Source organism: Fukomys damarensis, unplaced genomic scaffold (genome assembly GCF_012274545.1).
Source record: "Fukomys damarensis isolate Sample0158 unplaced genomic scaffold, DMR_v1.0_HiC HiC_scaffold_37, whole genome shotgun sequence".
Classification (NCBI taxonomy): domain Eukaryota; kingdom Metazoa; phylum Chordata; class Mammalia; order Rodentia; family Bathyergidae; genus Fukomys; species Fukomys damarensis.
In genome coordinates this window covers 57046-80222 of record NW_022900949.1, presented here as the reverse complement: position 1 = coordinate 80222, position 23177 = coordinate 57046, and the positions used below count along the sequence as shown (strand labels likewise).

General features: G+C 38.0%; 1 protein-coding gene and 1 pseudogene across 3 annotated transcripts; one reads left to right on the top strand and one right to left on the bottom strand.

Annotated features, from left to right (window-relative positions):
• Nucleotides 1–69: 69 nt before the first annotated feature.
• On the bottom strand, nucleotides 70–22798 carry LOC104876370 (zinc finger protein 709-like). Of its 3 annotated transcripts, none has more exons than XM_010644351.3 (4): nucleotides 22578–22798; nucleotides 5157–5283; nucleotides 4896–4956; nucleotides 70–3105 (listed from the first exon to the last, which is right to left on the bottom strand). In XM_010644351.3, the coding sequence occupies exons 2-4, from the start codon at nucleotides 5242–5244 to the stop codon at nucleotides 1203–1205; spliced, it is 2052 nt and encodes a 683-aa protein (XP_010642653.1). In that variant the 5' UTR covers nucleotides 5245–5283; nucleotides 22578–22798; the 3' UTR covers nucleotides 70–1202. The 3 variants fall into 3 exon arrangements, with proteins under 3 accessions (XP_010642653.1, XP_033615201.1, XP_019066236.1); XM_033759310.1 differs by having other exon boundaries at nucleotides 22612–22798; XM_019210691.2 differs by lacking the exon at nucleotides 22578–22798 and having other exon boundaries at nucleotides 5157–5441.
• Nucleotides 15429–16455, top strand: LOC104876369 (annotated as a pseudogene).
• Nucleotides 22799–23177: the final 379 nt, after the last annotated feature.

Below are 23177 nucleotides of genomic sequence, written 5' to 3'. Positions count from 1 at the left end.
TTTGCTAAATTAATTGTATTCATTCCATAAAACAAAGAATAGCAAAATCATATATCAAAAGTGTACAATGCAATATTACTGTTTATATCATAAAATTACCACATTCTTCCTTTAGCATTTGTGTCATCTAACACAATCACCTTTTGGGTATACGGAGAAAACACAAAGACATCTTTTATCAAATTGTTGTAATTCTACATAGCACTGCATCGATCACTTTAGGCACTATGGGATCTGTACCATTTTACTCTACAAGAGAAACACTGTGCTTTCTCCTTAACATCTCTCAACTTCCCCAACCAAATAGGTGGCAACCATCACAGAACTCTAAGCTTAAAAGTTGTCAATTTTAGATGCTAAAAACAAAGATGCTCAAGCTTTGTCTGTACGTTGCATATTCCACATAATCACCTCTTGGTTAATCTACACTGTCACAAATAAAGGATTGCCTTTAAGACTGAATAAAATTTCATCATATGAATAAACTTCACTTTACCCATACAACTAAGTCAATGGTTTGCATGTAATGTGTCCCTTAAAGACCATGTATTGAAGAATTGGAGGCAAGGTGTTTTTTTAATTATCTTTTTTGCAAGGTGCTTTTTTATTCTTAACCTTATGCACATTCCAACCTCATCATTGCATTCGTCCTTAGATGTACTGAAGGAACACTGTCCCTGTAGGTGTGCTTTGCAACAGTGTATCGCATTCCTGAAACACCTCTCCATCTCTGTCACTCTGATTCTTAGCTTTCTCACGTTCGGTATTAATACTAAATCACATCCTGAGTTTGTGCATGTTTTCTTACGTTAAGAGAATCATAAAATGCTTAACACATTATTTACATAGGCTTTGTCTTCAGTGGGAGTTTATTCATGATTTTCAAGGTAAGTAGGGAAAAAAAGAGTTCCACATCTTTATTGCATACCTATGGCTTCCCTCTCATAGGGATTCTTTCAGGAACTTCAATGCACTGAGAAGAATAAAACATTTCCCACACTGTTCACGTATGTCGATTCTCTTCTATGAATTCCTTCAGCTATGTAATAATTGTGTACTGAGAGACTTAATATCTCATAAAAAGGGCTTCTCTGCACTCTCCTTTCGTATCAGGGCCAGTCACTTTAATAATTCCAAGTTATTTACTCTCTTAATTTTGCCTATGGTGATTACTGAATAACTGAAAGGCATTTCCATCTTGCTCACATAATAGTTTTCTCTACTGCATGATTCTTCTCATGCCTTTGATAACTATTGTGTGTCTTGAAAGCTTTCCCACATTGCTTACATACATAGGGTTTCTCCCCACTGTGAGCTCTTTCATGTATTTGGCAATAACTCTTTCTGCTGAAAGCTTTCCCACATTGCTCACACACATAGGGTTTCTCACCACTGTGAGCTTTTTCATGTATTTGCCAAGCACTATATGTGCTGAAAGCTTTCCCGCAGTGCTTACATACATAGGGTTTCTCCCCAGTGTGAATTCTTTCATGTCTTTGACGAGTACTATGTGTGCTGAAAGCTTTCCCACAGTACTTACATACATAGGGTTTCTCCCCAGTGTGAATTCTTTCATGTATTTTACAATAACTGTGTGTGCTGAAAGCTTTCCCACAGTACTTACATACATAGGGTTTCTCCCCAGTGTGAATTCTTTCATGTAGTAGACAATTACTTTGTCCACTGAAAGCTTTCCCACATTGTTTACATTCATAGGGTTTTTCTCCAGTGTGAGTCCTTTCATGTAGTTGACAATGACCACGTGTCCTGAAAGCGTTTCCACACTGCTTACATACATAGCGTTTTTCCCCAGTGTGCGTCCTTTCATGTATTTTACATTCACTGTTTGTGGCGAAAGCTTTCCTACAATGCTTACATACGTAGGGCTTCTCCCCACTGTGACGTCGTTCATGTCTTTGACAATTCTTATGTGTGGTGAAAGCTTTCCCACACTGTTTACATACATAGGGTTTTTCCCCAGTGTGAGTCCTTTCATGTTTTTGATAATTGCCATATATGCTGAAAGCTATCCCACATTGCTTACAGACATAGGGTTTCTCCCCAGTGTGAGTCCTTTCATGTATTTTACATTCACTGTTTGTGGCGAAAGCTTTCCTACAATGCTTACATACATAGGGTTTCTCCCCAGTGTGAATTTGTTCATGTATTTGACAATAACTGTTTGTGGTGAAAGCTTTCCCACAGTGCTTACATACATAAGGTTTCTCCCCAGTGTGAGTTTTCTCATGTTTTTGACAATTACCAATTGTGCTGAAAGCTTTCCCACACTGCTTACATACATAGGGTTTCTCCCCAGTGTGAGTCCTTTCATGTATTTTATACTGACTCTGTGTCCTGAAAGCTTTCCCGCATTGCTTACATACATGGGGTTTCTTCCCATTATGAATCCTTTCACGCATCTGACCACAACTCTGTATGCTGAAAGCCTTCCTATGTTGGTTATATATGTAGGGGTTTCCCCCAGTGTGAGTCCTTTTGTGGTTACCAAATGGAGTGTTCTCATTTAAGGATTTCCACTTGTGTTTATATACATAGGATTCTGTCCTAGTGTGAGCTGTTTCATGTTTCTGAATATCCTGGTAAGAATTCAAACCTTCTCCACATTGTATACATATATAGGTATTTACCCTCCTGTGATTTCTTTCCTGGATTTGAACACTGTTGCATGTACTGAAAGCTTGCACATCTTGCTTACATGCAAAGGATTTCTCTTCAGCATTACTACTTCCTTCAGAGAAAGCAGAGTAGGACTGTCCACATTGCTTATATCCACAGGGCTTTTCTTCAGGATTTGTCTCTGCATATTTCTGGAAGGACTGCAAGCCAGTGGAAGTTTTCCCATGTCTGTCACAGTTAGACAGCTTTTGTTTCAATCCACGGAGCTTGTATGATTTGAGTCCAGGGTTGCGTATGATGCGCGTGGTTGATGATGAATGACCGATCAGAGGATCTCCACATGTGAGGCTTTCACCTGGTTTTATACCAAGCAGTTTTAGGTGCATATTTGTCTTGGTAATCACAGATACAATTTCTCCTTGTTGATACCATAATTTATTTTGAGAGCATTTATCTACCTCTGCACTTCTGTCAAAGAAAAAAAAAATTGTTTTAATTTGGCAAATTTAAGTGTTTTTATATTAATGGTTTTCCAGGAAGAGATGTGATTTGATGCTCCCTAAGCTTATTTGTTCATGCATTTACTGTACACTACGGATGATGGCTTGGGAACAGTTTGGCCAAATTCGTTTGGGAGTTTAGAAGTGATATGTTTGTAATACACACTGGTTACTCTGAATGTGAACAGCTGGTACATATGTATACCGCTTGCTGATTGTTTTCATATCCTTTTCCTCCACCGCTTCCCCTCCCCCTGAGACTCTCCACTCTCTCCAAAATGTCTGCCCCTCTCTCCAAAATGTCTGCCCCTCTCTTTTCTACCATCTCTCCTTTACTTCTTAACGCATATCTCAAACAAAACACAACACATCATATTGGGCTTTACGTTTATCTTATTTAACGAATATGCATTGCAGATGCACGCATTTCTCGGCAAAGATATCATTTCTTTCTCCTTTATGGCTGAATACCACTCCATTAGATTTACGCATCACATTATTTTCAGTGTGGGGGACTGAACCCAGGGATCTAACACTGAGCTACGTTCTCAGAGTTATCTTCTACTATGAAACTGAGTCTCATCAGTCAAGTTGCCCAGGCTGAGCATGAATGTGACTGAGTCTTCCAGTGTGCTCCGTCCTGCCCAGCTATCCCATTTTCCCTTTCTACACATCTGTGAATGGGCACTGTGCTGTTTCCAGACCTTCGCTTTTGTAAGTTTTACTAGTGCAAACATGGATATGCATGTTATCTGTGTAATGTGATTATTTTATTTTTTGTGGATGTGTAAGAGTAGGAAAAATTTGAGAAAAGATAGCTTCAGTCTAAGAGAGACAGAAGCAGGATGGGAGAGTATGTTGTCTCTGATTACTTTAACTTTGGGGAATACACCCAGTAGAAACATAGCAGGGTAAAATGGAATTTCTATTTTTACTTTTTTGAGGAACCTCTCTATGCACATTTCCATAGGTTTTATACTACGATGACATTCCCACCAACATTATGTATGGGAAAGTGCCTTCTAATACTGTATGTCACAACATGATTAAATACTTTTAAGGACTGTTTGAAAGCTGCTATTATTAAAACAGGGATATTCCCTTGGATTTGAGTGGTCTCTGAAGGTTGCCAATGTTGCAAATACTGAATGTGTGTGTGTTTAAATATTTATAGCATTACTTCCATAATTTGTTTGATAAGAAAGCGGTCTTTTGAAAATAAATGTACATGTAATTAGATACCCAGCACTTGGCTCTCAACTGAACACACTTTAAAAAATATACCTGTAGTCAATGCCTAAATACAATGAACAGTTTTCATACAGTTTTAAAATTGTGAGCATGGACAAATTTTATTATACATTATATAACATCACTGATGGCAAGATGTTATCACTCCCTACATTTCAGATATTGAGATATTTCAAATATTCAACTGTCAGGTTGTAGGCAATAAATACGTATGCATCTTCAGAGAAATTTGTGTGGTTAAGGAAATTTGATCATGGTCTCATTTTGTTTGTTTGACTGAGACAAGGCCACACAACAGTTAAGGCAGGCTTCAAACTCACTATTTAGCACATGCTGGGCTTTGAACTCCTGCCAGTCCTCTTGCCTCAGTTGTCCATGTGCTGGAGTTACAGGCATATGCCATGATGCTTGGCTCTACATTTCTTTTAATATGGCCTCAGTTGTATATATTTTACTTGGCTTTAATATTTCTGACTGTTGATACACAGTCTAGTGGGTGAAAATTACCTTAGACGTTTCCTGTAATTTTTGTTCTCATCTTCAACTTGCTGTTCATTCCATTTTCTTCCTAATGTGTACAAAAAGAAATGTAATGAAGAGTTACTATATTACATACAAATTATTAGCTTCCAGTTAGATTCATGGTTTAATATGACTATGCCTGGAAAATTCATGAAAATATTTTCATATACCAATAAAGTAAACTACACTGATGAGGAATAACCAATGCTCCCTGATTGCATAAACAAAAAATGATATCTTCCTTACCTATGGCAGTAACATTTCTAAAATTTTCCCACATCACATCTCGGTAGAGCTTCTTTTGAGATGGGTCCAACAAAGCCCATTCCTGCATGGTGAAGTTCACAGCCACATCCTCAAACGTCACTGCCTCCTAAATCATCAGAAATACATTTCCAGGAAGAAGAGTGAGACTCATAACATACAATGTCTCAAATTGACTCATAAAAAGCTGAAGTGAGTCTGAGCCCCATAAATGGTTACTTCTTGACTTGGTCAGCAAACACTTATTCTTTATCCACATGCATTTATCACGCAGAAATTTCAATTCTAGATGGGAATTCACTTGCTAAAAAAACAGCAGAATGGGAAATACTGGTTCTCCTGCTGGTTAACCTGTTTTATTTTTATACTCTTTGTAAAGCATGGTTCACAAATAGGGTCTACTAGATCAGATGTGGGGTCAAAAGAACTGAGGCGGGTGAATATCTAATGACTTACTGTAACAGAACATAGAAAATATATGTATTTTCAAATTATTATTTAGAAAATAGATCCCTTCCTCCTCTGATTGGATTTAGTCAACATTTACTTGAATCTGGTTTCATAGATAAAACTATAATTAAGCACAAAGTAAAACTGATAAATTATAATTCCAAACGCCGATGACAAGTATTACAGATTTATTGGAAAATGTGTAACAAAATTAGATAAAGGAAGATACACTGTCTTATAGCTCACCAACATGAAATGCTTACCTATCACCAAGAGATAGAAATTTCTAAGGTGTTACAGAAAGGGAAATGTGGGGACGGAACATCCAACTCAATGCTGTGCCCCTGGCCACAAAATAGGGCTATGCATCCAGCTCAGGGAGGATGATGGGACTGAATGTCCCTCCCAGCTACACAACGTGGCCCATGTGCCCAGCCCAGGGAGAGACCCAGGACAGATTGCCCAGTCTGAACTATATATATATTATACATATGTAATAATAGTAATGAAAAAAGAATCTCACAAAGGCATATCCTTATTATACTGCCAGATAGCCAAAAACCATAACAACAAAAATTTAAGATAGAGAAAAACAAAAAAAACACCTATAAAGGTAAAACAATTAGAATTACAACAGACTTCTTAACGCAAACCTTAAAGACCAGAAGAGCTTAAAGACCAGAAGTGATACATTTCAAACCCTGAGTGAATAACTTCCAACCTAGTATAAGTTCCCAAGGAAAGCTGTCTTTCAAAATAGATTGAGGTAAGGACATTTCATGAAAAAGACCAGCTCAAGAAACATATGAACAGTAAGCCAGCACTTCAGAAAATACTCAAGAATATCCTAGACAGAAACACTGAAGCCAATACAGATATTCCTCATTTGACAACCTACCTGTTTTAATACTCTCTGGAATTAAACCTGAGGCACTCTGTTTCTGAATTATGACAAACCACTCAGACTTATGACCCATTTGCTTTTTTGTACAGTTCTGCATATAATGACAGACTCAATGTCTTTTTCTGTACAGCACACCTTGTTAATACAGTAGTTTAATTTTTGCTGATTTTACTGTATAATGTAGCACTGTAAAATTTATGATCTGTTACATATTATAGTACTGCATGTAAGAGTTACACAAATAAAAGCAAGTCACCAAGTTGGAGTTTATTTGGACCACTTCTTTGTCTCAAATATTGTAAATTACACACTTGTATACAGTTCCTCATTTAGCACCCCATTCATTTAGCAACTTAACCACAGGAACAGGACTCAGTCATTATGTGAAGAATGCATGTAGTCTATTATATTTTAGGCACATTCACTAAGCACGTTGTGCAAACAAGCACAGCATTTATGAAGAGACAAATATCTTCAAAATAGGTATTATTTCTATAAGGTCTAATTCTAGGAACAAATCAGCTACCTTATATATTCAAGACCAAAAAAAGGAACCTCAAAAAATATATAGTATCCCTATTTTAATGCAGAAGACAGTGATTTAGAGCATGGTTTTATGAGACCTATTCATTATCACATACGATATAGACAAAATAGTTGTGAAAAAAGACCAGAAACGTTATCAGTACACTCTTTCTTGTGGGCTCACTTCTACAGTCTATTTGCTTCCCACAGCTCCTCAGGGAATAATCAAGCTGATTCATTGGGAGTTAAATACCTTCTCAGATATAAACAGACTCTTTAGAAGGGACGTCACCTTTCAAAATCTTTGGTATGTAGAGAGCTCTCATATCAAATGGGTGCACATATTTTCTCAAAGGTTATATATACACTTCCAAGCCATAAGAAACAATCATGACTGCTATTCTTGGCTCTATGTTCATTTTATGTACTTAATTTTTGTCTTATTCCTCTACCTAGTAAGCTCCTTTACTATTTACTTCAATTTGTTTTCCAGTACTGGGGATGGAACTCAGTACCTTGCACTTGCGAGGCAGGTGTGGTGCCACTGAGCTAATTCCCCAGCCCTTCAGTACATATATACTTTACATGTCTTTGTACTCTCTAAGTAGTTTGCTGCAGAACTGGATGGAGCAGTGGCCCCATTAATGCCAGTTTCACAGTCTAGAATATTTGCCATTTACAGCGAGTTTTACAGAATGTTCATGGTTCTGTTAAATCTTGTTAATAATATTTTAGTTTCACTGCTTCCTTGCAATGACCCACAGAAGCTCTTTTATTAATGAGCTGAAGTTGCATTTTAAGATACAACTTCTGGCAATATCAACCATATGATCAATGTAATCCTTTTTTTTTTTTTTTTTTTGGATTTTCTTTGTTTTTTGAGTCTCACTATGTAGTTGAGACTGACCTGGAACTCACTATGTAGCTCAGGCTGGTCTCGAACTCACAGCGATCCTCCTGCCTCAGCCTCCTGAGTGCTGGGATTACAGGTGTGTGCCACCGCACCCGGTCTGATCAATGTAATCTTGAAGAATTCATAAAAACAGATAAGATGCCAGGAGAGGACATGTGAGGAAATCTAGGAGTACGTCTTATTGATTTGCTAATGATCAAATTGATATTGGGCACCAAGTAATCCAAATAAGCAAAATAATCCAAACAAGGGAAATGTAGCTCCTAACCTGCTATATATCCAAAATGTGAGTTTGTGTTCTCTAAAACAGAAGAATAAATTCTAGGAACAACAGGGGTATCAGAGATGATCCACCCCCATGGAAATATGGACTTAAAATATTTACAGTGTACTCTACCCCAACTAAAGCAGCAGACTATCTCTTCTGTAGCACATGGTACTTTTTCCAAAATAGACCACATTCTAGGCCCCAAATCCTACTCAAGTAATAAAAGAATCAAAATCACCCCATATGTACTATCAGACTGCTGTGGAATGAAAATGGGAATCAATGACAGAAGAAATCACAGAAAAGGTTGAAGAACCTGGAAAATTAATCACATACTCCTAAAAAACAAAAACAAAAACAAAAACAATGGGTTGTACAATAAAAATGGAAATGTAAACATTTCTGGAAGTTGATGACAATGCCTGTAAAAGGCACTGCAAACTTTGGCTAGTTATGAAACAGTCCTGAGAGAGAAGTTCACTGTAATCAATACATTAGAAAAACAGAGCAAATTCAATTATATAACCTTATGAGAAATCTTAAGCTACCTGAAAAACAGCAGGCCAAAAGCAAAATTAAGGTGGAAAATTGTAAAGATTAAAGCAGAAATCAATGAAATTGGGACTCAAAATACAAAATATCACAAATTGAAGAACTGGCTCATAGAATATACAAAATAGATTAGTTCTTAGCCACACTTACCAAAAGAAAAAGTGAAATGACTCACCTCAATGTAATCAGAAGTGAAAAAAGAAATTGCAACAGCTACTGTTGAAATCAAGATTAATGACTTTGAAAAAATATTCCAACAAACTCTTTGAAAGAAAGACAGCTCATACAACTCATACAAATTACCAACCTAACCCAAGACACACACACACACACACACACACACACACACACTACTGAATAACCGAATAACAATCAGTGAAATAAGAGATAGTAAGAAAGAATATACCAGCAAAATGAAGCTCAGCACCCAATGGTTTCACAGTTGAATTCTGCAAAACCTTCAAGAATGTTGTATCACCTATACTCTTCAAGCTCTGCAAAGAAATAGAAAGGTATGGAGTGCTCCCACATTCACTATGGATGCTAGCATCAATCACTCTGATTCCAAACTCTGACAAAGTTCCAACTAAAAATGAAAATGATAGGCCATTCTCACAAGGAAACATACAGGCAAAACTCCTCAAATAAGATTAGTGACTAGAATACAGCACATCATCAAGAAGATTGTATATTATAAGCAAATAAGTTTCATCCCAGAGATGCAAGGATGGTTCAATATACACATATTGATAAATGTAATACATCCCAAGAACAGAAACAAGCTGAGAAATGATGTGATCTTATCAATAGATGCAAAAAGGCATTCAACAAAATCCAAACTCCTTTTCATGATAAGAACTCTGAAGAAATTATGTATAGGAGGACCATGCTTGAATTTGATAAAAGCTACTTATGACAAAGCAACAACCAACATCATATTAAATGGGAAAAAATTAAAAGCATTCTCTCTAAAACTGGGAAAGTTCAAGGATACCCACTAGCACCACTTATATTCAATATATAGTACTTGAAACATTAGCCAGAGCAATCAGGCAACAGAAAAAAAAAGGATATACAGCATACAGGAAAGGAAAACCTTAAATTACCATTATTTGCTGAGGACATGGCAGTCTACATAGAAGACCCAAAGAACTCCACCAAGAATTCTCTTGGATTAATAATCAATTCCAGCAATGTAGCAGGACACAAAAGCAAGATAAAATTATTAGCATTTGTGTACTGTAGCTCTAATGCTACATAGCATTTATGAACTAACTTTATTGTAGCACTTATGAACTTGATGAAATGCCATGAAAATAATACAATTCACGAGAGCATCAAGAAAAATAAAAATTTACTGTAGGAATTATCCTAGCCAAGGAAGTGAAAGGCCTCCTTAAAGAAAACTACAGTACTCTGTGAAAGGAGATTGAAGAGGACATCAGACAACAGAAACATGCCGTGCTTCTGGATAGAAAGAACGAATACAGTCAAAATGACCATTCTCCTGCAGAGCATGATGGCACATCCATGTAATCTCAGCACTCAGAGGGGTGAGGCAGGAGGATTTCTGTGACTTTGAGGCCAGTCTGGGGTCGGGTCAATACTGAATTCAAGGCCAGCCTGGGTTGCATAGCAAGATCATGTCAAAAAAAAAAAAAAAAGTCATATTCTGAAAAATGTTATACAGATTCAATGAAGTCTAAATCAAAACATCAAGATCATACAGTACTTTATAGATCTAGAGAAAATGATCCTAAAATTCATTTGAAACCAGGAGAGATGCAGAATAGCAAAAGTAATCATGAAAAGGAAGAAGCATCAATATACCTGACTTCAAGGTATTTTACAAAGCAGCAGTGATAAAAATGGCATTGTCCTAGAACAAAAAGTCACATGGATTAGTGGGGTAGAATAGAGGATAAAGAAACAACCCCTGACACGCTCGGCTATTTGATCTTTGACAAAGAGGTCAGAAGCATAAATTGGAAGAAAGATAGCCTATTCAACAAGTAGTGCTAGGAAAACTGTATCTGTTTGCAGAAGGTTGACACTGAAATTGTATGACTCACCATGTCATAAATCAAAATAAAAATAGATCGAAGATCTAAACATTAAATCCAAAACATTAAACCTACACAAAGATAAGATTAATAAAACACTGGAAGACATAGATACAGCAAAGGATTTTTTAAAAACAAAACCCCTATTAAACAAGAAATAGCAGCAAGAATCAATACATGGTGTTACATCAAAGTAAAAACTTTAGGAATAGTGCAGAAATCATAAGTAGATTGAAGAGACAACATGTAGCATAGGGGAAAATGTTTGTCAGCCATTCCTCAAACAGAGGACTAATACCTACAATATATAAAAAATTCAAAAAAACTCAGACTATCTTAAAAAAAACGACCAATGAAGAAATGCACAAATGAAAGAGACATCTCTCTGAGGAAGAAAGCCAAATGACCAAAGAAGAAAAATGTTAAAAATCCCCGGTCATCAGTGAAATGCAAATTAAAACAATGAAAGAATGGCAATAGTCAAGAAATGAAAAAATAAAAAATGTTGGTGTGGCTGTGGTGAAAAACAATCTCTCCTACATTTCTGGTAGGACTGTAAAGTATCACAAACAGTATGGAAATCAATACAGAAATTCCTTAAAGATTTAAACTTAGAAATTCCACATGACCCAGCAATCTCCCTTATAGATATCTTCTCCAAAGAGTTTAAGACATCATACTACAGAGACAAGTGCATGCCAATGTTTATAATAGCTACACAGTTCATAATTGCTAAATCCTGGAGGCAGCCTGTATGCCCATCAACAGACAATGAGTAAAAACAATGTAGCATCTGTGCATAATGGAAAACTACTCAATTACAAAGGACAATTTTGAGACATGTGTAGGAAATTAGGTGCACCTGGAAAGTATAATGTTGAGAAATAAATCAGATACATAAGTTTAAACACTGTATAGTGTCTCTCATTTGACTGTAAACTGCATATACTGTAAACATGTTTTACTAAGAAAAAGAAATTGGTTACCGCAGAGTAAAAATTAGAAATATTATACCTCATGTGGACTCACTGGATATTCCATAATACTTCACCTAATACCTGTAAAATACAGTCTTCTCAGAAAGCAGAAGAAATATTCACCAACATATACGATGTTCAGAGGAATAACAAAGACCTCAGCATATCAAAAGAAGGGAAAGCATGTAAAAGTTAGATCTCATATCATATTGGAATGAAACTAGAAAACAGTAGAAGAATACTTAAAAATTATTAATAGAGATTAAATCATTTTTATGCAATGAAGGGCATTATAAATTTTAAGTATTTCATTAATATGAGTTGATAATATGAAAGACCTTTTGCAAATGGGAAAAGGAGCAAGAGATGAAAAGGCAGAAGGAGGGGAAGGGAAAAATTTTTTTAAGAAGCATTAAGACAGCTTCTGGAAAGATGGTGGAATGGTGAGCAGCAGAGAAAGAGCCTCTCTGAGATTTGGTGTCCTGATACTGGAATACAGCAAGGCGAGGAGGAGGGAAGTGGGTCCCTGGGACACAGGAAGGATCTGAGGCAAGAAATGAAGTCAACAGGGGCAATGAAGGGAGTCTTAAACATTTTTTTTCTATTTTTATAGTATTTTATATAACTCATAAAACGGTGCTTGTATAAAAATTCACACAAAACTGCTAGACAGCATACAATTTGCAAAAATATCCTGAGTTTTTGTTTCATTCAGTTTTCTAAGGATGCACTCAAATCAATAGTAAAATGCAGATAGTATTTGACAGTTCATTATCTTTGATAAAACTATTCTCATTATTTTGTGAAAACAGAGACATAAATGAAGAGGAGGGAGGTACCAAGTAGCATTCTCTCCCAGAGCCCAGACTCTTAATGAGGGAACAGTGGGCTGAACCTGCAGACACACAGTAACTGCTGGCAACCCTAGAGGCCTCCGTGGAGAAACACACCAGTGGATCAGAAGAGTTAATGCACTGGATTGCAGGGGCTGGTGAGTTATTCAGGTTCACACTTCCAGGACAGGGCGATTGACCGGTAGCCATTTTGGAGAGGGGTCAACTGAGCTGGGAAATCAGAACAGCTGCAAGTGGACTCCATCTAGTGGTTCCCAGTGCCTTGGTATGGGTACTGAGTTCAAGTCAGCAGGAGACACATAGACTGTTATACATAGGCTCAAGGAATCTAGTTCCAGCCTTATAGCCAGAAACCAACCTAACTTCAGAGTAACTAAAGAGGCAGGCTGACCGTGATTATTCACTACCTCACCATGATGTTACAGCTAGTTTGCTGGGATTATCAATTTGGCTCTGGACTCTGTTTGCCCACACTGCCTAAGAGTGAGCAGAGACACACCTTGAATTGGACTTTTGGATTTTTTCCTCTTTTTTAATTTTTTCACTTTTCTTTCTTTTTCCCTCCTTTCTAGTTCTTGTTTTGCTTTTTCTGGATTGCTTGAACATGGTTTCTAGTTTTTTCTTGCTGTTCTGTTTGTTCTTATTTCTCTTTCCTTTTCTTTCCCACCTGTTTTCCTCACCAGTTTCTAAAGTTTGTCTTCCAGCCTTTCTTCTGATCTCTTCCTCTTATTCTATTTGCTTTTGGCCTCTAACCCCTTTAAAATCTCCTTCCATAAATGTAAAATTGCCAAATTAAGGGCTACAATTTGTCATTTTCTAGGTCATGTTTGATGGTATTCTTATTGTTGACTGTACTTCTTTAGCCAAGGTGTTATCACTGTGCTCAACAGTTATTCCTCCCAGTATACCAAGACTGGGATTGCCTAGGGGTCTGAAAAGAAAATCTGTAGGCCAATACCAAAGAATTGGTGGCTGGACCAAGTAGGTAGAAACTTCTCACCCCCAATAAATTGATGAGGTAGGATCCTGGAACAGACTCAAAACCCAAAAGCTAGCTATACCTGGAAGACACTTCTGAGAAGTATTCATTTTCTAAGGTTTCTGAATTTTGGCAATAAAGCTACAGGCCATAAGCAATTTACAAGCATCAACTCAGGAATTAAAATTTAAAAAAGAGAAAATGAGAAGTCACTTAAGTCACCAAAGGCAAACCCCGGTAACAATGAAGTGGAACAATCTGAAAGCCACCCACCTGGACTCTGAAATGGTAACAGCAGAAGTGACAAAGTAGTTGAATGAGGCTCTAGAAAAAAATCAAAGCAGAAATAATTTCCCATATAACTACAGAGCTGGTGACCAGAATGAAATATATGCTTAGTGACTCTGGAGGAGATTATAGATTAAAAAAAAAAAAAAAAGAGGAGCTCAGGAACATGATGGTAAGCACGAACACCCAGCACAGGAAAGAAATGGAATTCATGAAACAGATTCAGATACCCGAGATTAAAAACTCCACTGAAAGTATCACAGTAGAATGACTAAATGTGGACAGAATATCAGCTATAGAAGACAGGATTGTGATTAGTGATCAAGAAAAGAGAGATTTCTTAAAAATAGCAAGGGACCATGAGAAATCAATCCAGTAGCTGCTAGATGATGCAAAGAATAAGATTGACTGGAGTCAGTGAAAAAGCAGGAGATAATGCAAATGATATAAAAAACCTATTCTCAGAAGTAATGGCAGAAAACTTCCCATGGGGGAAAAGAATTTGACATACAGATAAGTGAGGCATATAAAACTCCAATTAGCCATGATCAAAAAATCTTCCCAAGACATATAATAAAGATTCCAGAAATTCAACAGAAGGACATAATATTAAAAGGTGTTAGAGAAAAGACACAAACCATCTCTAAAGAAAGGCTCAGCAGACTTCCTAACACTAACTTTCAAGTCAAGGAGAGCTTGAAGTATTTCAAGCCCTAAAGGAAAACAACCTCCAACCCAGATTGATGTGCCCTGCCAAAGTATCCTTCAAAACTGATGGAAAAATAAGACACTTCCATGACAAAGAACACCTGAAGAAATTCATGACCACAAAACCAGCACTCCAAAGTATTCTGAAAGATATTCAAGAAAAAGAAAATAAGGATTACAACTATATGAACCCCAACAGAATGAATCCACCAGACAAGGGAAGTAACTAAACAGAAAAGGAAAGAAGCCAAGAGCGAGAAAATAACGAGAGATGAGACGATACATATCCATTAGAACCATCAATGATAATGGACTCAATTCACCAATCAAAAGAAATAAAACTGACAGAATGGATCAAGAAGCAAGATCCAACAATATGCTGCACACAAGAACACATTTAATTAAAAAACAAATCCACAGACTGAAAATCAAGGGATGGGAAACAATAATCCATGAGACAGGAACCTGGAAAAAAGCAGGGGCGGTATTCTATTTGCAGACAAAGTGGATTTCAAGCCAATACTGATTAACGGAGACAAAGGTCACTGCACATGCTGGTAAAGGGAGCAATCCAAGAGGAAGAGATAATAATCATAAATATATATGCACCAAATAGCAGTGTACCCAGCTATATAAAACAATGTTTATGGACATGGAAAGATCTTACATCAAGTTCCAGAATTTCCCTCTTCATATATTGGGCTTGCTTTTCAGCAGAATGTGAAGCACTTCTCTTCCTAGAGTGCCTGCTTTCTTTCTGTACCCGGGGACTTCAGAAGTGTCTAAAAGTGGGAGTCTCTAGGTATCCCATTCAAAGAAAGAATTTCTCAGGAGCACGACTTCCCATCTGTAAAGAAAGCCTCTTCCTTTTTCTCTCAGACTGCTTGCTCCCCCAACTCCCACCACTCAAGGCTGTGGTGCACTGCTGGGGAACTGAAGAATGCCCTGGTTCTGCTGGGGAAAGTCCTCCTGAGGAATGCCATTTGGCACACAGATGCTCACAATAAGATCTAGGAAGAAACAGATATGTGGAAAATAAGAGAAATAGAGAAACAGATACGTACCCAGAAATCAAAAGGAAAATGTTACCCAGCAGCTCAAGCTGAATGAGTAGTGATGGTTTTGATGAAGAAAGCCAGAAAGAATACTGAAGGCCAAAGACTGAAACGTCTGGAACAATGGAAAATGATTTTGTTAAGGCCAAATCCGGGGACAAGAAGTCATATGATTATGAAATTAACATGCCAGACAGATGGGGTCACAGAAGTTATAAGGAGAATGTGAAACAGACAGTGGTCAACAAGATATTACCAATGGGAAGAAAATATCTCTTCAGATAAAATCATCTATCCATGAATTCTGCAAACATAAGAAGTCAAAAAAGTCCCACAAATAGAAGCAGAAAAAAAAAGGTCACACACAAAACAGAAGAAAAGCAAGAAGGAAGCCAGAGATGTAACAGCAGATTCCTTAAGTGAGTTCTCAGAAGAAACTGGTGCTTCTAGTACCAGGAAAAGGAAGCAACTACATAAGCACAAGAAAATAATCCAGAAAAAGTCTCTCAAAAAACCAGTTTGATTTTTAGGGGCAGAAAGTCACACTTCCCGTTCAGATTATTTGACATCCTGTAGTTCTGAAGAAAGCGAGGAAAGAGTCACTAAGAAAACCAAAAGGAAAAAGAGAGAGGAAAAAGTCCATATCCCTATAGCTAAAAGTGAAATACAAAAAAGGACAAACAAATGCACAAACTGGAAAGTGGCTATGGATGAGCGATCCACTGAGAGGTTGGAGGATGACTAAATGGGAAAGGTAACATTCTCGTTTCCCACTTGTCTGACTATTAATAGTTCTTACACCACCGGGTTTCTGCTAGTGACTCCTTCAGCACAGTGGGTCTGAGGTCAGAACTGTCCTGCAGCAGCTATACATGTTTTGACAGACTCCTTGTCTTTTATTTTGGCCTGTTAAACTTTGATCCCCTTTTCTTGTTAATAGGGAATCTGGTATTTTGTTTTGAAGGTTTCGTGAAGAGATTACCTTTTGCAACTGATCACATTTAATGTAGAGTACATATTATAGCAAGTAAAAGGACCGAGAAAGCTAAAACCAACATTGACCTGGGTAAACCTATTGGAATGTAAATTAGGGGAAATTAAGGGCTGGGATCAGGAGGTGGATTGGAAGCAATGCTATGGGCAGTGGTTGGACAAGGGCACACTATGCAGCTTTCTGTCATTTATATAGTTGGTGCCAAATCTAACTTGTCTCTGGCCTTGGTGCTTCGATCCCTCTGTGTTTTGATTCCGCAACTATGGTCTAATTTATTTAATGAGGAAATGGGTATAAGAACAAACCTTTTCCTTTCATGATAATATCCACAGACATCTGTTAAAAGGGACTCAGATTTCCTCATAGCCTTAACCTCTGGTAATTAGACAGTGAATGGTTTTGTAGTTCCATGGTTGTATACTGCCTAAATGGACTTATGTTTGAAATGATTTCTTCAGCTGTGGGAGGTGACATCTATTAAATGGGAAGCATGAGGAGTCAGTCAGGCTAGTGATGCTCTGAAGGAAACTCAGAGCAACAGCCATCTAAATGTCTGTTTTTTTTTTTTGAGGGGGCAGTGTTGGGATTGAACCCAGGGCCTTACATATACTAGACAAGAGATCTACCACTGAGGTATATGCCCACCCTTGCTGCTTTCCTTATGCATTTCTAATTCCATTCATTAATTTTATATTTTCCCTAAAACTAAGTTGAATCAATTCCAAAATGAAACAAACTTCTCAGGGACACACTAACTTTTTTCTAGTCTGCTTTTGGATTCAAGTACGGGGGGAGGTGTGTGGCACACAACATCTCTTCCTTTTGCTATATTGTAATCCCTAGTATGCTAATTCTGAAGAAACCAAAATATCACGAAAAGAAGGCTGGTAGAACACAAGTGGATTTTTCATTATAGGAGGGAAGATCAAATGACATAATGTCAGTATTTTCCTGCTTGTCAAATTCATGAGCTGAGTAAAATGCTTGGAATGTCCAGATTTTTGGTCTTGATTCTGCCACTAATTGGTAGACTTCCAAAGAAGGTTAAGTTAATCTTCCTGGGCTTACTTTACTCATGCGTAATAAAATACTTCATGGTATCACCAGCAATAGAATACAACTATGATGACATTCCATGAAGTAGTATTTTAACAGTTCTAACGTAGTTCTCTTTGTGGAACAGATTTCTAAGTGCTTGGTTTTAAGTTACATGATAGGCTAGAGGTGCCCTATTCCTTCATTATGAGCAGGTGCTGTCTTTTGGGATACTTATTTGAGATATTAATACTTTGTTACTCAATTGTCAATGTCCTCTGGTGTGTATTTTTATACTTAGGATAAGAGGAGGCCTACAGTGGGAAGAGGAGTCTATACTACCTCTTAACCTACATGGAGTAAGTCAAATTTTTGTTGAAAAATTTTATAATGTAGTTTTTAGCTTTGTTTTTGTGCTCTAAAAGTACTGACTCTTAAGCACAGATACAGCAAAGTAGGCCAGTAGAATAAATCACCTCCAGGAAGCCAGCTCTGTTTGGGTTTTGATCTTTTTCCCTCCACCCATACCAATAGGCTTAACTTTTTCCCAGGGAATACACATTTTGCCTTTTTTTTGGGGGGGGGTTACATTTATCTATTCTTGGCCATGTAAAAGCAATAAAGCTGTTTTGTGTTCTTCATCTTTCTGAACCCTGAATTTTCTTCTATACATCAGGATAAGGCTTTGATGGTTCTTCTGACCTTTAACTTGGCTGAAGGTGGCTCTTCAAAGCCTATATCTCCCACTTCCACTAGAAGCCTTGGAAAACATTTGTTTGTAGTGTTCCTTCAAATCAGAGATCTCTATGTTAAATCCAAAAACAGGATATTAAAAGAAAAAGAGTTTGAGAATTCATTTATTGAATAACTGCTGTGTTATAGCTGGGAATTTTTGAATTCCAAGTAAATAGATTAAATATTTTGGAAAACAAAGCAAAACAAAACAAATATTAGTGGACATGGAAAAATCATATAAGCATTAATACAGTTGTAATGGGGGACCTCAATACTCCACTGTCACAAACAGACAGATCAACTAGACAAAAAAATCACCAAAGAACTATTAGAATTGAACCAAATGTTTGCAAATGGACTTAAGATGTCTACAGAGTGTTGCAGTCTACAACATCAGAATACACATACTTCTCAGCTGCACATAGCATGTTCTCCAAAACAGACTCTATACTAGCTCATAGAACATGCATGACTTAAAATTATCTCATGCATATTATCAGTGAAATTGGATATCAAAAGCAAAAGAATCCACAAGAACTTCATAAACACAAGGAGATTAAATAACACCCTCCTGAACAACCAATGGGTCACAGATGAAATTAAAGAAAAAATAAGATAATTTCTACAATTAAACAATAACGACAGCTCAACATACTGGAACTTACGGGACACAATGAAAGTAGTCCTACGAGGGAAATTTATAGTGGTGAATTCTCACACTGGGAAAAGAATGGGCTCAAAAAAACAACCTAATGTTGAAACTTCTAGAAAAAGAAGAGCAAGTCAAGCCCAAAGTTCATACGAGGGAGGAAATTATAAAGATCCGAGCAGAAATTAATGCAATTGAGACTAGAAAGCAATACAAAGAATCAAAGAATTGAAGAGTTGGTTGCTTGAAAGATTAAACAAAATTAACAAATCCTTAGCCAACCTTTTCAAAAAAAGGAAAGACTCAAATTCACGCAATTAGGAATGAAGAGGTGAAATCACAACAGATCCTGCAGAAATCCAGAAGATCATCAATACCTACTTTGAGAACCTGCATTCTAATGAACAGAGAACATGTTTCTCAGCAGTTAAAGACAAACTTACTGGTGGAAAAGTTTTCGCCCATTCTCTCCACATGTCCTGACATTATCTACCTACTTTGAGAACCTGCATTCTAATGAACAGAGAACATGTTTCTCAGCAGTTAAAGACAAACTTACTGGTGGAAAAGTTTTCGCCCATTCTCTCCACATGTCCTGACACTTCCTCTCAAGCATCTCAGGAATACTCTTTGTTCTCAGGTTTACTACTTCTATCTCCCCGCCAAATGTAAACGGGATGTGGCTCTGTGCACTGAGCTTGCTGTCTGTAATATCTGATAACTGGTGAATTTGCTGGGCCCAATGACTTGTACTCTATACAACCAATGGAAAGTGCTTAACTCCTGCAAGCCCACCCCCTCCAGAGAGTTTAACCTGCCCTGCTCAACCCTCAAAGAGGATCAGACCCTGTGGAGAAATCCCACACTGACCCACCGGCGTTAAAAATAAAAATGTACACTTGCCTTCAAAACTTCTGGGTGTGTCTCCCATTCTCCGGGACTACCTGTCTGTATGTTCTGGCTGGCACTCTGCTGCTACATTAATAAGATGGAAAATACAGAAAAAAAATGCACAGATTCCTAGATACATATAAATTACCAAAACTAAATCAAGAAGATATAGAGATTCTAAATAAACTAATTTCAGCCAATGAAATTGAATATGTAATTAAAAACCTACCAACAAAGAAAAGCCCTGGCCCTGGTGGATACACTGCTGAATTCCGTAACAAATTTAGAGATACCTACTGCCACTACTGCTCAGCATGTTAATGAAAGTGAAAGGGAAACAATACTACCAAATTCATTCCTGGAAGCAAGCATTACCCTGGATTCCAAAACCAGAGAAGGATCCAACCAAAAAAGGAGAGTTACAGGCCAATCTCCCTAATGCACAGACGCAAAAATCCTCAGGAAGATACTGGCAAACAGAATGCAGCAAATCATCAAGGTTATATATATCATGAGCAAGCGGGACTCATCCCAGTGATGCAGGGATGGTTCAACATATGCAAATCAATATACGTAATACACTATATTAACAAAGCCAAGGACAAAAACCATATGATCATCTCACAAGGTTCAATATCCATGCACAATTAAAAAAAAAACTCTGCAGAAAATTGATATAGGTGGTCTTTATCTCAACCTCATAAAAGCCATCGATGACGAACCAACAGCCAACATCTCTACAACTGAACCACGTTCAAGTCATCCATATGTTTTTTTTCTATTTTTTTGGGCACTAGGGATCGAACTCTGGTTTTTGTGCTTGTGAGGCAGGCAGTGGAACAAACGAGCTAAAATCCCCAGCCTTATCCATGTGTTTTTGATACTGACCTCTTTTTTTTTTTTTTTTTTTGTACCAGGGATCAAACTAACGACCTTGCACTTGCGAGGCAGGCGATGGTGGCACTGAGCTAAACTCCCAGCCCTCAACCTCCTTCTTACATGATCTCTTGTTTCAAATATGAGTCATAAAGTGAATTTTGAAATATTTAAAATTAGGTGACAATTTAAGAATATTATCAAAATTTGAAATAAAATACTTCACTTGCATTAATAAAACGGAAATCAGTAATCTGAGAAATATGAACAAGACGGAATAGTCAGGTATAACAGCAAAACTCACTGTGCAAATGAGAAATATTTGCAAAGACCATTGTTATTTGAATTCTGACAGTCACTATGCGGCACACGCTGGCCATTCAATTTTGATCCTGGTGATCCGCCTCTGGATGCTGGGATTGCATGAGCGTACCTCTGCACCCAGCTCACCAAGGATATTTAAAGTTAAGAGGTATAATTAAATTATCATTTAATGAACTTTGGATAGTAGATATAAACTCTTAGTAATATGTAAAATTTCAAACACGGTACATGAATAAGAGGGACCGTGGAGAATCCAACAAGTTGGCAAACAACTCAAGTGGTGAACAAAATCTTCCTGTCATAAATCCATCTCCAAATGGGATATAGGTGCTTCCGTGAAACTTTAAGATACAGAGCAAGATGAGATGTGTATATACAGCAATTCCCCATGATGAGTATATTTGTTCTGAATATAAAACACACACTAATGCAACCATTATACTAAAAAAAAAAAAAAAAAAAAGGAACGCTCAGCTAGACAAGGTCTCTCGTGTCTAATAAAAAAGGGCGTAGGTGAGCCTGGAATGGTGGTACATTCCTGTAATCCCAGCCCTCGGCAATCGGAGGCAGGAGAAAGGCCCTGAGTTCAAGGCTAGCCTGGGTTACATAGTGAGATCCTGCATACCTACATACATACATACCTAGGAAATCTCTGCAGAAATTTCATCAAGTTAGAGTGATCTTTACCTGAAATCCGACCACATGTTTACAAGAAAAGGCTGTAACCTCTATGCATGCAGAATTTCAAAGCCAGGAGAAAACACTAAACAGTAAATTACAAGGGTCAACTAGAAAATAGCTTCTCTTGAGGCTGAGCAAGGAGGATCCTTATGAGTGCAAAGCCAGCCTGGGCTACACAGTGAATTCTAGGCCAGGCTGGATGGCATGGCAGAACTCTCAAAAAACAAAGAAAACGGATTAGACTACCTGATGTGCAGTAATACAAATTTATCTAAATTTTACTAAATCTCCTCCTTTCTTAATGCCTTTGATGTCTGAGATTGAGCCAGCACACAAGTCCTTCATTCCCACATTACAAAAATATCTAACCTCAGCGGAAGACCCCTTGTTGTCGGCATGGATTTTACCACCATCAACCATCTCCTCCTCTCTCTTTCTTTCTCCTCCCACTTTGCTGCTCCCAGCAAGAAAAAGTCCTTTCTCACTAAGCACTCCTATGGCTGCAGAGCTCAGGTTTCAGGGTTTGCTCCTATTACAATCTTCCTTTAAGATAAAGTCCACCTCAATCAGCATTTCAATTCTTAAAATAGTGCCTACGCTACTATTAAAGTGTCTACCATACAACTGCCCATAACAGTTTGAGGTGCTACTGCTCTCCCCTTCCACTCCGACACAATCTTACGTCCGTGTAGCTGCCCGAGTCTGATGATGCTCACAGCGTTAACAGGCAGCTCCTTCCGGAAGGGGTCCCTTGGCAGCCTCACTTTCTCCTGCCTTGCTCAGCTGCATCTGTAACACAGGAGTTCACTGCATGCTCGGTAAACACTCTACCACCGCCTCACACTGCCAAACTATCGAATGTTTCTGATCTTTTCTTCAGTTTTTGTTTTGTTTTTTCGTTATTCGTTTGACTCAGGGTCTCACTATATACTTCAGGCTGGCCTTCATCTCACAGGTAGCCCAGGGTGGACTCCAACTCGCAGCGATCTTCCTGCCTCAGCCTCCCGATCGCCGGGATCACCGGTGTCCACCAGCACCATGAGGCCCGGTGATCCTTTCTCTCAGTCCTCACAGCGTTAAACATAACATATCCTGAGTCTTGTGGGCACGTTTGGAGCGGCGCGGCCTGAGGAGCTAAAGCCGGGCTGAGGCCGTGCACCCCGGACCTTTAAGGAACGGAGGTCCTGCAGGTCTGCCAAGCCCAAGGGACACCAGGGACCCGCACACCGCGGCCCCTACCGAGTCCCGGCCGGCACCGGGATGGCCCACACCCCGGCTCCGG